This window comes from Alosa pseudoharengus, unplaced genomic scaffold, assembly GCF_046254945.1.
Source record: "Alosa pseudoharengus isolate Yale_2024_CS ecotype anadromous, Long Island Sound unplaced genomic scaffold, YU_APseudo_1.1 YU_APseudo_1.1_scf_22, whole genome shotgun sequence".
NCBI classification, from domain to species: Eukaryota; Metazoa; Chordata; class Actinopteri; order Clupeiformes; family Clupeidae; genus Alosa; species Alosa pseudoharengus.
This window is the reverse complement of record NW_027468680.1, coordinates 22,034,619-22,050,571: the sequence shown is the minus strand read 5'-3', so window position 1 is coordinate 22,050,571 and position 15,953 is coordinate 22,034,619. Positions and strand designations below refer to the sequence as shown.

Sequence of the window (15,953 nt, the reverse complement as noted above, 5' to 3'; positions counted from 1 at the left end):
GGAGACACAACTTCCTTTTTAACACACCTTCCATGGCATATTTTTGCTATGCCGAACCGACATTAGGAAAACTCTTTAGATAATTTGGAAATGCGCCATTACGCAAAGTGGGTTCATGGAAAGAAATGTCATTAATTCAGTTTATCAACAGAATAAAAAAAACTCCATCGCTGTTGTTGCTATAACAACACATGCCGGGGTTCCCCGCGCTTATTTCTTTCCCAGTGTTGGTATTTGAGTCATTGAAAGTAACCCTTCTCCATCCTTTTTACGAGGTTGCCTAGTTGCCTAATAAACATATTTATTTGCATGATATTGTCTGTATGGAAAACATTTGCGCAAAACTACTTATGGAAAATTCCCCCTTAACCAAGATTCTCTTCAAAACATTTGTGGAGTTAGAGCACGACTGAAAACAAGAAATAGTCCATTTATAAAAGAAAAACAATATTTTTATTATAATAATTACTTATTATAATAAATATTACTTATAATAATACCACATTATTATTATTATTATTATTATTATTATTATTATTATTATTATTATTATTATTATTATTATTTAAATAGGCCTAACTATTGGTGATACATTTCAGTAGGCTCAAATGTACTTAAGCATAGCTAGAGTTCATTGATTAGAAACAATACTGATTCGTGCAGGTTTCATTTCTGACAAGCATCTTCAATGGGGGGCATCGATGCACTGAATAGACAACCCCACCTTGACAAATCCCGCATTCAGAATAGCATGGACAAAACATTTCGGCATGCAACAAAGAGAAGCAACATCGTTTCATAGACAAATCAACTCCAAAAGCGATGTCGTTTCAGCAAAAGACGTCGCTTGTTAACGCAAAGGTTCCCGTAGGCTATACAGCACAAGGAATTATCCTACTAACGTTGAAATAAGTGTGCCTTCTCTGCTCCATCGGGAACATCAATCAGCTGGAGTAGCTCTCTGACACGCCGCTGAATGAAGCTGGGGCAACGAGGCACCCTCGCCACAACCCCTGCAAATCGCCCTGTCTTTGAACCAGATATAACTTTCATTAAATTCAATGGGGTCTCGTGGACCTTATGCGTGAACTCATCTGTTACTTCCTCAAAGCAATACCTGAAGCCAGTTCAACACTCACCGCGCCCTGCACTCCAAACTTTAAATTGAAACAAACTTTGTTTCTTTAAAATACACCATGAAATGGTCCTACCTGATAAGTGCAGCATATTGGAAAGCAACCGGAGACCGACTAAAGAGCCTCGCCTGCAGCCGTCTGCATAGAGCTTGGAGGCATCGCAGCATTTATTTGAGCTCAAACTCTGTCACTGTTGACTTTAGCACAAAGCAAAGATTTCACTGCCCCGCTAGTTTAAAAAAATGATTATTTTACAGAGATATCGATCAGTGTGCTATAAAAATTCAGCCTAGCATTATGTCTAAAATGAAGGCAGCAAAATGTAATATCTGTGTAAATTTGCTGAGATGTGACGTCCTCCTATTCAAAGTTTACACTCCCACAATTTGGCCCTCCATGTACACATCCTATAAGTATTAATACAACCATTTCATTGTTTACAAGCTTTTGTTTACCCTCAGATCACGAGTATAAAATAGGCACAGGAAACGCGACTAAAGCATTCATTTATGCTGAGGCGGAGGTTTTCACAGTAATGTAAAAACATGGGGCCTTCTGAACATAGCATTATAGTGATGGCGAGAACCTGATCAAAGTCTCGACTCACTTGTCACCATTGGGACAGGTCTCATGAGGGCTGCCAGAGAGTTCCGTGATTTTATTCAGGGTGCCTTATCAGACAGGATCACTTTTAAGAGTGGCACTAGTTTCTAAATACCCTGAAGACAATGAGTTAGTGCTGGGGAGCCGTGTAGATAGTGCACCACATTGGAGCGCCTTTGTAGTCAAATGGAACCCCTTCCAAGCCACCATTCTACTCCGCCACAGGAGCCTTTTATGTGATAATGAAACAAATTTCTTTTCCAGATCACCACTTGTGTCTTTTTCAAGGGCAGAAAGACGACAGAGGGTATGGGGGCTGTTTTGATAGTTCTTCTATCCGAACTGTAGCCTACTGTTAATATGATAACTGATTAAAAAATAAAATCCAATGGAATTGGGATTTCATTATTCATCCCCTAATTATAATATATAATATTATAATTCCATGCCAATACGAATACTACTAATAAGACTACTACTACTAATAGGCCTACACTACTACTACTACTACTACTACTACTACTACTAATAATAATAATAATAATAATAATAATAATAATAATAAACAGTCGTCATCATCATAAATGTTTGGCCTTGTTAAGCTAATGTCCGACCATTTTGTCCTGCCTATAAGCAATCATATTGCATAATCATCGTTGACAGAGACGTGCATTAGACCTACTGTAACAGAACTAGGCTTTGTGTGGTGTGTTTTTTATTTCCTGTGTTCACCGATGTTTATGCTTTTTATTTCCAGTGTTCATGTATTAACATTGCTGTTTCATGCATGGGTTGAAGTGTATGGACTGGTACCCACATATGTTTGGCTGTCTCATCACATATTTTTATTGACATCTTTAAAAATACAGTTGTGTTGTGTATATCTGATTGTCAATGTGTGCGTCTATTTACGCTGGTAACTGATTGTAGAACTGAGGCTACTTGCTTGGAGTGTATCTAGGCTATGGGATTTTCTTTAGATTTTCTTTGTAGCTGTCCCTGAAGGCTACTCTTCGAAATATGTTGCTTAATTGAAATTGAAAAGTGTGTAATTTGCTGGTTAAACAACATTCAACCTAATTGTAATATTATCATACATGCCTTGATGCGTTTTGAAGAATTATGTTAATCTTCTTCAATGACCCGATAAAAAATCAAGAGACAGGTTACTTGTTTTAGTGAAGTCATTATTCAAAAACAATGGACAGTGACAGCCATATTTACGCAAAAAATAACGAATACAACCATTCTCAGAAAAAATCCAAATAACACTTTAATATACTTTCTGTTCTTGCGGTCAACTACAAGTATACACATTTACAAGCCATAAATAAAGATTTACACAAAGAATTGAAGAGGTTCGCCCTCCCGCAAGTCCTGAGAGAACCCCATTATCTTCACATGTGTTAAAGTCAGGTTGTTTGATCCGCATTGAGAGTCGAAGTCCGATGCTTTTCTTTCAAAACACTTGAAAATAATTACTAATCAGACTTCACAACTAAATCAGTGGGAAACGTCGAAAATATGTGAGATACATATGGGTAAACTTCAAATTTTACAAATGTACAAATGTGGAAAAGATCCGTCAGGGATCACCCTTCTTTTATTTTAAGAAGAGTTCATTATGGGCCTAGAGTACACACCTTGATAATATGATGTATCTGGGGCTAAGGTTGAAGAGTCTAAACCAGCTTTGCCAGCCATCGAGCCCATGGATAGGGCTCCGGCCATGGGGGAGCCATAGCCAGAGTAGTGCATCACCTGCTCGTAAGTCTTAAGGTCCATTTTGTGATGCTGCTGTTCTGATGACATTAAGTTATTAATGGAGAAAGGGTGGTTGAAAGAGTAGTGATGCTCCGGCTTCAGGTGCGCCTCGTGCGCCAGCACCGAGTGGTGTTGCGCGAGTAGGTGCTGCGCCTGCGAGGTCGGCGAGGCTGCGTGCTCTGGACTCAAGCCCTGACTTGACTTCATGTCTGAGAGCGACCTTTTATGTTCATTGGAGGATAAATTGGAGTGGGGAGATTCGTTTCCATTGCAGCTCTCCGAACTGCTAGATCCACCCTCCGAAGTCTTTTTCCCGGACTCTTTGCCGAGTTTTTTTAGATCGACCTTAAACCGCTTTTGTCTCCTCAGGTAGCAACCGTTCTCGAACATGTTTCCAGAGTCTGGATGCAGTGTCCAAAATGAACCTTTGCCGGGTTTATCCGGGGATCTGGGAACTTTCACGAAACAGTCGTTAAAGGAAAGCGAATGGCGTATGGAATTCTGCCAGCGCTGCTGGTTCTGACGGTAAAATGGGAAAAGGTCCATTATCCACTGGTAGATCTCACTTAGCGTTAGCATCTTGCTAGTCGACTGCTGAATGGCCATTGTAATGAGGGAAATGTACGAGTACGGTGGCTTGGCGTGCGTGTAGCTCCTTCTGTACGTCTTCGGGTCCCTTGATCTGTTGATGTTAGATTGTCCATACATTGGGCTCATGGCGTTCATGTTGGTGTACGAGGTTAAGGCATTCATGGACGGTGGTTGCCCGGCCATGGGACTCATACTGGGACTCAGGGCTGCACTCATGCCAGCCATGCTTGCGCCCATGCCCCCCATCGCTGCAGGGCCCGGTGACATGCCCGTCATCGAGGGGCTCATTCCTGTGTTGACATAGGACATGTTCATTGAATTGGCTGTCATGTTGGCCGTCGTACTCATTCCGGACATACTCATATAAGTGTTCATTGAATTCATTCCCAGTCCCGTGTTCATGTTGCCAACCGATGTGTAACACTGAAAACAGAGATCATGGAACTGGCATTAGTATTGCAATTGCATAAATTGCATAAAAAACTGTATATTGCATATTATATACAACCAGCATAAAAACATTCATAGTAAGCTAACTGTAGGCCTAAGTAAAAGATGCATCATATTTGTTTGCTACTTTATGATCTTAAAACATGGTTGTAGTCTACAGGCACTTGCAAATATAATATATATGATGACGCTTTAAAAACAAAAACTCAGAAAATATGTTTATAATGTTTTAAGCTGCCACATAGTGTTATGGTAAAGCAAAATAAAAATAAAAAAACATATCGCTGTATATTGACTGTTTACAAAACACTGACTAAATGTTTTTTGTCTGAGGAATTAAAAAATAAACTGTGTAGTACGGTTTTGCCTATGACACTACAAGATCAATAGTAGCATTTAACTAATGTTTAAATAAGTGAATTGTGAATGGAAAAGAAGGGCTATCCTCTCTTGTCAAACACAACTTTGTAAGGACAGTTCTGCGCGTCGAGATGGGGGAGGATTTGGAGGCGCCTCAAGTCAATATTTGATCGCAAAGTTAATATTATCTCAGGGCTAATATTGAGTTGTATAAAACGGGATCGGCTTTTGACGCAAAAATATACATTATAGGTACGAACCTCGGGTTCGGCGTAGTAAGTGCTCCAGTCTGAGTGTTCGTGTCCTTCCATTTTGACTGCTCCAAGCATCATGGAAGTTTCGCCCACTTCTCAAACCGTTTCTTCGACGAAGAAAAGGCAATGCGTCCTCTACGAAACGGTTGTTATTTCGAACCACAACTTGGGTCGTCGGCGTGCTCCCTTGTCAAGGACTGACGCATGTGTGTCTTTGAGCCAGCCGTGCTGTGTCCACGGGCGTGGAGAGGCGTCTGATGATGACTGGAGTTCAAATGACGTTGGCTGCTGGCTGTAAACTCTATGATATAGCTCTGTGTGCTGGGCGAGCCTCCAATCCCTACTTCTTCGCTTGGCCCCTATTTGAATAATCTGCTCACACCTAAGCGCGAGACTCCTCGATTTGGCCCCCCTATTGTACACCTGCAGTTCGCCGAAAAGAACAGCCCATTTGAAAAGAATCATTATAAGCTCATCTTATTGTATTTCAAAAGAAGAAAGGGAATCTTTGAAAATGGATTGTTTGGGAGTATGCATTATGTGCACCACCTCATTTGAATGCAGCAGCACGTTTTAAACCCTATTTTTTCTTTTCATTTATAGAGTTTGCAGCCAAAAAGAAAATATTAAAAGTATAACAGACATGTAATTTAAACGAATCATTTCACCTGTTTGATAATAATTTGCAGGTTGCAATGCATGGCTATTTTGCGCGCAAGTGGAGGCTGTTTGAAATACAGGTTACACGCAGTGTAAGGTTCTGTTTTCATCATGTCGTTCGAAATTGCATTAGGCCTATAAGTTATTAACTTTGGATAATTGTCGCTTGCAAAAGCAGCATTCTTAGAATCGGATAGGCCTATTCGTAAATACCCAACATGCTCAGTCCTCCCTATGACCTGCATGCAACAACACTTTGTGCTTTTTCACGGTTTTATTTCAGTTTGGACGTCATTTACCAGAATGGTTTATCTGCAAATACCCCGGCTCAAGGGTCACTGCTGTATTGATTTGTAGAGTCGGGCTCTTGCTGTCTGATGGCCTGGCTACATTCAAAATAAACGTTTATATAATATTTTTGATCATGGACTTAGGACCATATTTTCGTTTGATTATGAGAATGTGGGTTTATTTATTTTAAAAACTGAACACGCAAGCAATTTAATTGAATGTTTTCCCTTGAAGAGCAGCATCACTGGGTTGAGGCGCTAGGCTGCTTAGCCTACAAAGGCTGCTTATAAAGTAGTCTAAGTTTTGCGTATTATTGCGGTTGCATTTAAGTCCAATTATGGAATTTTAGGACAACTAACCAAAAGACCCATGCTTATATTATTATAACATTTGAATTTAGCCAATCAATTTTAGCGTTTGATCTGTTAAAGACGCCCTCTGTTGGTTACAATGCAGTGTCGCACTGACTTGAGAGCATTTCATTCACTTCTACCCTATCCCTACTATCAAGTGAAATTATTTGCTAGGAAAATAGCATTTGTGAAGTTAATGTTCAATTATTTTCTCTATAGTCCATTAGTTCATTGGCATATTTTAAATATTAATATTTTTTTTAATCCCGGTATAGTTGAAAGGCTGCCACTCTGAAGACACACATTTAACACCCTACCTGCGAGTAGGTGAGCGCACACAAGTAGGTGTTAGACACGTGCCGGTGGCTGTGCATCTGTTTGGCCACGTATTTGCGCAGCAGAGACATGTAAATGTCAGAATAATCTCAGGGTCTGTTTGGAGCCGTGTAAAGCCTAATATGTACACGGTGTGCGGCACATTTCCGTCGTGGGTCCACAGAGAGTGCTGCGGGTCAGTGTAACAGCTACAAACGCACATTAAATGTAATATGATTTTGAGGTTTCATATCGCATGCATCAAGCTAATTCCATAACAAACACGCGGGAGTCCTTCAAATGCTGTTAAGACACGTCTATATTTATTCTTCTCACAAGGAAATGCTGACTTCTTGTCATATAGAACATTATACGATTTGCGGCACATACAGAGCCGTGCCCTTGGCTAGCGACCTTCTGCCTGACAGTGGTCACTGACATAAAATGTGTCCCATGCTGTCTCATTTTGAAAAGTAGGCCTACATTTTCCTCTCCTTGCTTCTGCAAGGTGCCTAGGAGGCATTGCAGGAACAAAAACTCTTAGAGATGTTTGTGCCAGAACTGGTTTTCATTTGATTAAACAATGAAGGAGAAGGTGGCATTCAATGAGCAGTCATGCCTAATGGTAGTACCATGGAAAGGGATGGTGTCAATATAAATGAAATTATTTATTGCCATTCATTGTGAAACAGTCTTAAGTTTTACCATACCTATGGTCATGTTATAGTTTATTAATGCAACTTCTAAAATGACTATGGTGTTATGTCTCTAAATGGCATGCTGGATCTCATGTCCTTTGAAAATATTTTGCTTCTAGTTAATCATTAAAGACACTTGAGTTGATTATAAATGTGCAGGGTACTGAAGGTCACAATTTAAGATTGGATATAAAAACCTGAAATTAACCCTTTGCTTTAGTAAATGTATATGGAATAGATGCAGAGAATATATTGTTCTTGTGTGGAACATATTTTGATACGCCAGCCAGAACATTTCACATGATAACCTCTCTTTGTGGGCAGTTTTATTTTAACAAGCATAAACAAACAATACCAAGTAGATCCAAATACAAATTGGATGTTTATTATCTTGTAGACATACTTCCAGCTCCATTATATGCCACACAAAGTTGACTTACCAAAGTTGACTTATGTGTAACACGTATAAAAAATATTTACAGTGCTCAAGCCTGGTTGTGCACTTGCAGCCTTTAGTGTGAGTTAAAAACTAAAGAGCCAGAGAGAACGCAGGGCCTGTGTGCTCTTCTCTTGATCCAGTCAGGAAGACGCTTTCTAAAGTACTTAGGGAGGCTGGCAGGAACCTGTTACTTTAAGTTTCGATTTAAGCCATAGTCTCCCCTCATTATCAGTGCACACCAAGTTTACTTCGTTTGACATTTTTTAGCCTTCTGTCATTACTTCTCCTTTTTGTATACTCGGCCAAACGAATGGGAGGCCAAAAGGTTGAACTTGTGATTCGTCAAAATAAAATGAATAACTCCAGTCCCCCTTTCTCTCCCGCTCCAAAAAAAAAATAAAAGTGACGAAAAATGTTTGCGGCGAGTCGCCTGTGGTGACAGTAAACATTCCAGAAGCGAGGACGGAGTTTGGTCTGGCCATTATCCTCCACAGCTGTGACAACGCCCGCTGGCTGCAGGTTTGTGGACCAGGCCACTGTGTGTTTACCTGGAAATGAATCTGAAAAAAAGAGACGTGTCAGAGAAGGCATACAAACCCAGAACAGATAAAAAAAAGACAGAGAGAGAGAGATAGAGAGAGGCCTAAATAGAGCCTATTGAGTTGGGATGGGGAGGTGGCTCTGCTGATATTGCCCCAGAGCCCCTGTGGGCCTAGGGGCAAACACTGGCCTAAACGGGCTAAGGATTTCCTCAAATACGCACCTTTGCGATGGTGGGAAGACTGATCCAGGAATGCCCCTGTGATGGCCGCTGTGTGTTCTGTTTCCAGGGGAGCGATGAATTCCTTTGGTGATACGCGTCCCTTGTCATGCAAAGAGCAACTGCAAGGCACAAGCCCGCAGAGGCCAAATGAGACTGGAATCCACATCAGGGAGAGAGGCCTGTGGACCATGCTGCTCCCAGACATTTTTTTTCTTTTTCATAAGAGTTTGAATAGCTCCAAATAGATTTAAATGACAAGCAATGTCTAGACACAGGACAAGAAAGAGTACTCCTTTTCTGGTCATTTCAAAGTTTGTGTGCGGAGGTGTTCTCTTTAACCACTTTTGCTCTAATACATAGATTATTATGCACGACCACCCTTTTCAAATGATTGCTGACCATAAAAAAAGAAAGATGTTATTTTAATCCATCAGGTTTAATGCAAACCTGAAGCAAAAGATTTAATATCATCTAATCGACCATTGTTATTCATTACTGAGTGCACTGCAAAGTCAATACACATTTTAATCAAAGAGCAAAAGCAATTAAACGTGAGGTGCAAGGAGAACCATGTTAATTAAGCAAGGGATTCTCCCGGGAAGAACAGTTTATAAACATTACTGCAAACAGCCCAGAGGCAGAGCTGGGAGTAGCAGTCGTTTGCACTCAACTGCCACCATCTCTAAATCACAGCCAGCCAATCAAAGACTAATGTATAGGCCTATTTGGAAGGCACATGGATTAGGATCATCATGGTGTTTACCATGACATAAGTATTAAGATGGATGTTAGTTTTATTATAGGTGTTAAGGCAGGCCAAGCCAAATGCACCTGATAGGCATCATCATTAAATGCTGTTTGGTATAGGCAAAAAGTCTTGGTGTGAGACATACTTATTGAGGCACAGCAGATTAGGTCGTAATTTTCATCAGTGGCCTGACTTTGCTTTCTCTTATCATGTTCATGAGTCAAACAGAAAAGAGAAAATATAAAGGGTCCAGCTTTGACAAGCCCAATTTTCCATTAGTCTCATATCTCAAGAAGCCTTATCTCTATTCAACACTTGTGGAAATAGTCTGAGACAGTCCAGGACAGGAGCATGGTTTGGTTGCCACTGTGACTGCCATCCTGACCAAAGAAATTTTGTTCAGGTCTTTTGTAGATATACTTTGGTTGAAACTTTGTTAACTAATCCAGCAAACTATTAAAAATTCACGACTGTAACAAAAAACCCGGCCAAAATCCTGGCGCGCCAGAGAGATCTACGTCATTTTGACGTCACCTTGTCGCGCTACCGGGCGGGTACGTTGAGTATGTAACACGTTTAACACACTTCTTCAGTGTGTCCCTGATTCTGCTGTCTTGACTCCTCAATTGGAGCATAATGTCTTGCTGAGCATGAAGAACTGGAGTACTTTCTAAACCAATCGATGAGCCAATACTCATTTTCTTGTCAGTGTGGTTGGATGTCATATTTCACATTTAAGTTATATTCCTACATGACATGAATTGGCAACTTTTCATGAGAAACCATTTATCCTTGCAAGTGTGCCATCATCTCACTGATCTAGCTGTTGGATTCAGGAATGTGAGACTTGACAGTATTACAGGAGCTGCTGTTTGGAAGCCATTTCCTCCCTGGCTGGTCGTGACAGGCCCTATCCATATGCTGATGGCTAATTTGTAGTGTTTACTGACAACCAGCACAGGGGACCTAGCAGGTATCACAGAAAGCTTTGTGTCTCTCCAGACATCGGTTCCCAAACATCTCCCCTGCTACTGCAATGACAGAGCGAGTGACCGACCTGTGTTTGGTTACCCATGAAACCCTTCTCCGCCCCAACAGACCCTGTCCCGGGGAGCAAGCCCATAAACCCTCGCCTCCTTTTATTTTATTTTTTAACAGGTCCCCGTGGCTAGCTGACCAGCCTGCTACAAGGAGGCTCCTGTGACATGGCCACTCAACAGATTAGCACCTCATCAGCCTCCTGTGGCTACGGACAAATATGGCCTTCCCTCACATAAAACACAATGAGGCCTCTGCCAAAAAAACAGCCCCTCAGTGGGGAGCCCAAGCTAGCCCATCAGACCTCCCAACCCCTCCTAACTCCCATCCCCAACCCCCCTCACAACCCCCCCAAACCCCCATCCCCAACCACCCCTCCTGAGGCTTCCTGGCCTTTCCTGACTCTGCCCCACAGCTGCAGCACTGCAGTCCAGGGCCCCAATTGGCAACTCGTGTGTATTTCAGGTGAGCAAATATTGCCACTTGCCTGAGAGTTCAATGGTCGTGCCTTTCATGGGTTGCGTATTGCGGCTGCTTGCAGGAAGTGCGTGTGAGGCCATGGGAATGCCGGCAGGCACAGCTGGAGTCGTCCAATCAAGCTCAAATTGTCCCTCCCCGCAATTCAGGAGGGCTTCTTTTTGTGGATTCCCTTCTCTGTGGTTCCATTCTTAGATTAAAGCAACAGCACCCTTCAAACCAAAAGAATTTGTGGGGTTAGCTGTGGGATTATCAATGGGAATCTGAAATGATGTGGATTGGGTCAGGATTCTGAAAGATGCCTATTAGTGTAACATTTAGCTGGAAGATACTATGGGGGGAAAAGTGAGAGCTGTAAGAGTGGTTATTGATGTATTCTGATTAAGGCTATTCTGGAAATGTTCTGAATTATCTCATGTTCTCCCTCGCAGATTAGTTTGCACTAGAAATACTACTAGCCTGGGGTGCATTTCTAGAAAAGGTTGTTGGCTAACAGCCGTTGCAATCCTGGCAGTTAGAACCATCTTTCATGGATTTGGTGTTTCTAGAAAGGGTAGTTCCAATGATCAATCTAAAATATGGTTGGAAAGTTTGGTGGTTGGAATGACAGCTTGAAAGGAGTCATAGAAGCATCATTCATCATGGATATTTGCAGTTGTCGTTTTAATTGCATTAGTTTGGCCAGATTAACCCTCTATATGCCTACCTAAACATTCTCCAACTGAGCATTTCACTTATAACATTTAACCCTCAGCATGACATCATTAACACTGGACTATGATTTGAACAACCTAACTTGTTATTTCCAACGCTTGTGCGTTGCGTATCGTACCATGTGGTTTAGCAACGACTAAGGTAGCCTTTCTAGAAACAAACCCCTGGCTACCACCAAACCGCTTACTTAATCTAAATTGAGATTGAGAATGGGTCAGGGGACCTTTCATTCACTTCTGGTTTCCATGAGTCGTACCATTGGTGAAATTAAACTAAAATCGGTACTTTGAACTCTTATCAAAGCTTTTCGGAAGTACAGCAAACACATCTTTCTTGTAAACTTTTTAATGTTTTAGGTTTTAAATGCAGATGTTTACTCAATTCCAATTAAAATACACGTCTATATAGTTTAACACTGACGCCATCTGCGCAGCCATTTGTGTTGAACAGCACAGCTATCTGTCCTCCACTGTCAGTCCCACATAAAGCCCACCCCATGCAGGATAATGCCCCATGCCGGTTATGATTGGTTCCTTGGTTTTTGGTGATTCCGAAATTGGCTTCAATGAGAAGGTCTCCAGAGGGACCTGCAAAGCAAATTTAAATTTATTTTATTATGGACATATTTATGTGTTGCAAGCTATGAAATATGTTGGTCAATATTCAAAGTTGGACTGTTTCATAGTGGTGACACAAATGTAATACTATAATATTCTATTAAATGCTCTTAGTCTTTTGCTTAAAAAATGATGGAACCCAGAAATATCATGTTGAGCCATTCACATTTTGACTGAACAGAACATTTCATAATGAAACTCAGTGGTGGACTATGCGTTGTATACCTGCTGGAGACACCATGTATTACTGTACATGAGACAAGGTTACTTTTACACATATAAAAATGTGGATGTGATGAATTCATTCTCATTTCAATTTTCTAACATAAATGCAACATAAACAGTGTTAACATGGTTGTCCTGCATTCAGTCGCTCACTCCCACTGGGGGTTCTCATGCTCTTTAATGCTCTTAGGCCTGGGGTGTTCTTGTGAGTGTTCTCTGTGATATGGACCCTTCTCAAAGTGTAAACACTATCTCCACTCATCTCCTCTTCTCTGCCACTGGAATCTTGTCCCAGTTTGTGTTATTTGTTTTTGCAGGGTCTAATGCCTAAGAACACCTAAAGTTTCTGATATACCATCCTGGCAACATTCTGGACACTGTCCCCTAGCAAATCTGGGATGTTGCTAGGATGGTATCTGGGATGTTGCTAGGATGGTATCAGAATCATAAAATGCACCATGTGAAGGGTTTTCCCAGATCGCATCACATATAATCACCATTGAGACCATACAAGAGCTCAAATCATCAGTCAGAAATTAAAGAGCAGATAAATGTGTCTTTATTCACAAAATAATTAAAATGATTAACAATTAATTAAATGCTCCCATTGTATTTTAAAGAGTAAATATATTGCCTGTTGAACTAGTAAAAAATCAATGATTTCAGTATCATTCTAGATTAAGTAAATTAAAAGTAAAGCAACACAGACTCACAGTGGCAGGTTAACTCAAGCTAGCTCTTAAAAATTGATGGACAAGAGCTTCAGACTCAGTACAGGTATTACTGATGAAAAAGCGATGGACTTTAAATAATATCATGCTCTATTGAGAGTGTCCAAAGAAAAAAATAATGTTGGTCATGTTGGTGCCTCCCTTTCATTGCAATTTTAATGATAGGCCTATTCCCAAAACAGTGACGTTTCGAGCTTTATGCTCTTCTTCAGAGTTCACTGTCCCGACGAGTGTGATTATATGGGGCTGCATTAGTGCAAAAGTTATTGGAGAGCTGACATTTATAGATGGCATCATGAATACCTGTAGATATCAATGTACTGGTTCACAAGATGACTCCTTGTGATTTGTTAGAGGTATTAGAAGGAGGTACTCTTGGAAGAGCAGAGTCTGAGGGAACTACAAATGAGAATAGTCTGGATTTCTACTGTGTGTACGGATGGCATTGCCAGACGATGTTCCTTGGATGGACGCAATGGCCAAGGGGTAGCATAAGCCTTTATGAGAACATTCAATTAAATGACTGCCGACCCAGAAATCCCTTCGTAGGCAAACATTAGTGAACTTAATTTGATACGGGTGGCTTTGGATAGCCAATGAATCTCAGTGAGCAGTGAGGGAAACAAATGTCCTTTTCGGGACATTACCTCTCAGGTATTAATTACTCTGTCTGAGATTACTGCTCTGGGTTTCTCTGAAGCTCTATTTGGGTGTTGTCAAAAAGAGGAGTTACCCATCCCCTTGTTTGACAAATTACTCTATCTCTATTAGGCTCTATTGGGCTCAATCGGGCATTTTTCCTCTAAAAAAAAGGAATATATGTGTGCGCACATGTGTGTGAATCTGGCCCAAGCTTTTATGCTGTTAATCCGTGTGCTCATCATTCCTTGTTATGCCAAAACATGAGAATCTGTGTAGGCGTCATACAAAGCATAAGGTTACGTTGTTGGCTGTTCCAGTAATTTTTTGTTTTGCACTGTTGTTGTAGTTGTTTTGTGTTTTAATCATTCTATGTTGTTTTTATGACTTTTAATTAATCTATGTACTTTACCTTTTAAACATTTTAAACTATTGCCTTTTATGCTTTTATGTACTATTATTCTTTGCTTTTGTGTATGTAAAGCAAAGCACATTGAATTAACCCTGTGTATGAAATGTGCTATATAAATAAACTTGCCTTGCCTTTTGGGTTGATTGAAAACCAGACCAGATTCCACCATACCAACTTTTTCAGCAATGTTGCTGGGCAACCAAATAACCAGTTCCATTTATTCTGATTGGATGATTATGACGATTTGCCTACTGATGATTAAAGTTATCCAGAATATAAATTGTTGCCCAATATCAATGGCAACATGCCAGAACCACAACATTGAAGAACACTGCCCAGCAACACTATTCAACAAGTTGCCCCATGTATCATCAGCTTAACAGTTAACGGGAGATTACGATGGCCTGTACCAAGAATATTCCAGTATGATTGCATTACCAAAAGCACAAAAGAGTTTCTAAAGAAGAAAAACTGGTCAGGCCAAATATGTTGCCCTGACATGGATCCAAAAAGAACATTGTTGAAGTATTTTAAAAAGAAAAATATAGCATTACAGATATCCAGCAAAGCAGCTGAACAAAAGAATGACAGAAGAATGACGAATGGAACATCTCTCCAGAATTGTGTGCAACACTGGTATCCTCCAAGGAGGATTTAAGTCTGTTATCACAAATTCAAGTGGACATACAAAATATTAAAGAAACAAAAGATTTGAATCTCAGTAACGAAAGGTGTACTGACTTGTTGGATAGAGTTTACTGTAGGGACAAGAACAAAATGTCCTATACGTTAAACTAAGAAGTAATTATTCATTTATAATAAAAACTCTTAGAATCCGGATAAATCTTTGTACGCAAGGCACAGGGCTGAAAAATCAATACAGGATGGCCATGATCTTCGGGGCCTCAGATGGCACTGCATTAAAAACAGAGCTGTTTCTGTAATGGAACTCATTGTATGGGCTTAGAATGTGGGATAACATTGTCTATGAACACAGTTTCATGCTCCATCCAGAAATGGTTAAAACTCCAGCCTGAGGTAAAGTGGAAAACTGTCATGTGGTTAAACCCATCAAAATGTGTCATTCTTTTTGGGAAATAATGGGCTCTGCATCCTCCGGGCTTAAATAGGTACCATCTAACTTGTTATTAATGCACAGTTCAAACGTCCGCATCTGTGATGGTATAGGGCCACATTTAGTCTCATGGACAGCTTGTCTATCTGGAGAGGCACAATTAGTGCTGAATGAGTATTACAGGTTTTTAGCAACATATGTTGTCATCCTGACTAGGTCTTTTTCAAGAAAACAATGGCAAACTGCATTCTGCACATATTACAACAGTTGGCTCCACAGTAGAGTCCAGGTGCTAAAATGGCCTGCCCGCAGTCAAGATCTGGATATCTGGTGCATTATGGAACAAAAAACTCAATTAAGAAGCCCCCAGCCTGTTGATATCGGTCAAGAATGGAACATCTCATTCTCAAAACTCCAGCAACTGGACTACAGTTCCCAAATGTTTAGAGAGTGTTGTTAAAAGAAGAGGTGATGCAAAACATGGGTTGCATCTGTTAGGCGGAAATGGGGTTGCAGAAAGTCAAGTAAGCAGATTATTATAGAATAATTATGATAAACCCCTGTCTATCCTTTCATATATCCTTATGGTTATGACCCTAA

The 15,953-nt window shown here is 40.5% G+C and overlaps 1 protein-coding gene across 1 annotated transcript; it reads right to left on the bottom strand.

The window, feature by feature from the left end:
- Positions 1 to 3,347: 3,347 nt before the first annotated feature.
- foxa2 (forkhead box A2) lies at positions 3,348 to 5,284 on the bottom strand. The gene is made up of 2 exons (XM_076299968.1): positions 5,165 to 5,284; positions 3,348 to 4,517 (listed from the first exon to the last, which is right to left on the bottom strand). The coding sequence occupies exons 1-2, from the start codon at positions 5,234 to 5,236 to the stop codon at positions 3,348 to 3,350; spliced, it is 1,242 nt and encodes a 413-aa protein (XP_076156083.1). The 5' UTR covers positions 5,237 to 5,284.
- Positions 5,285 to 15,953: the final 10,669 nt, after the last annotated feature.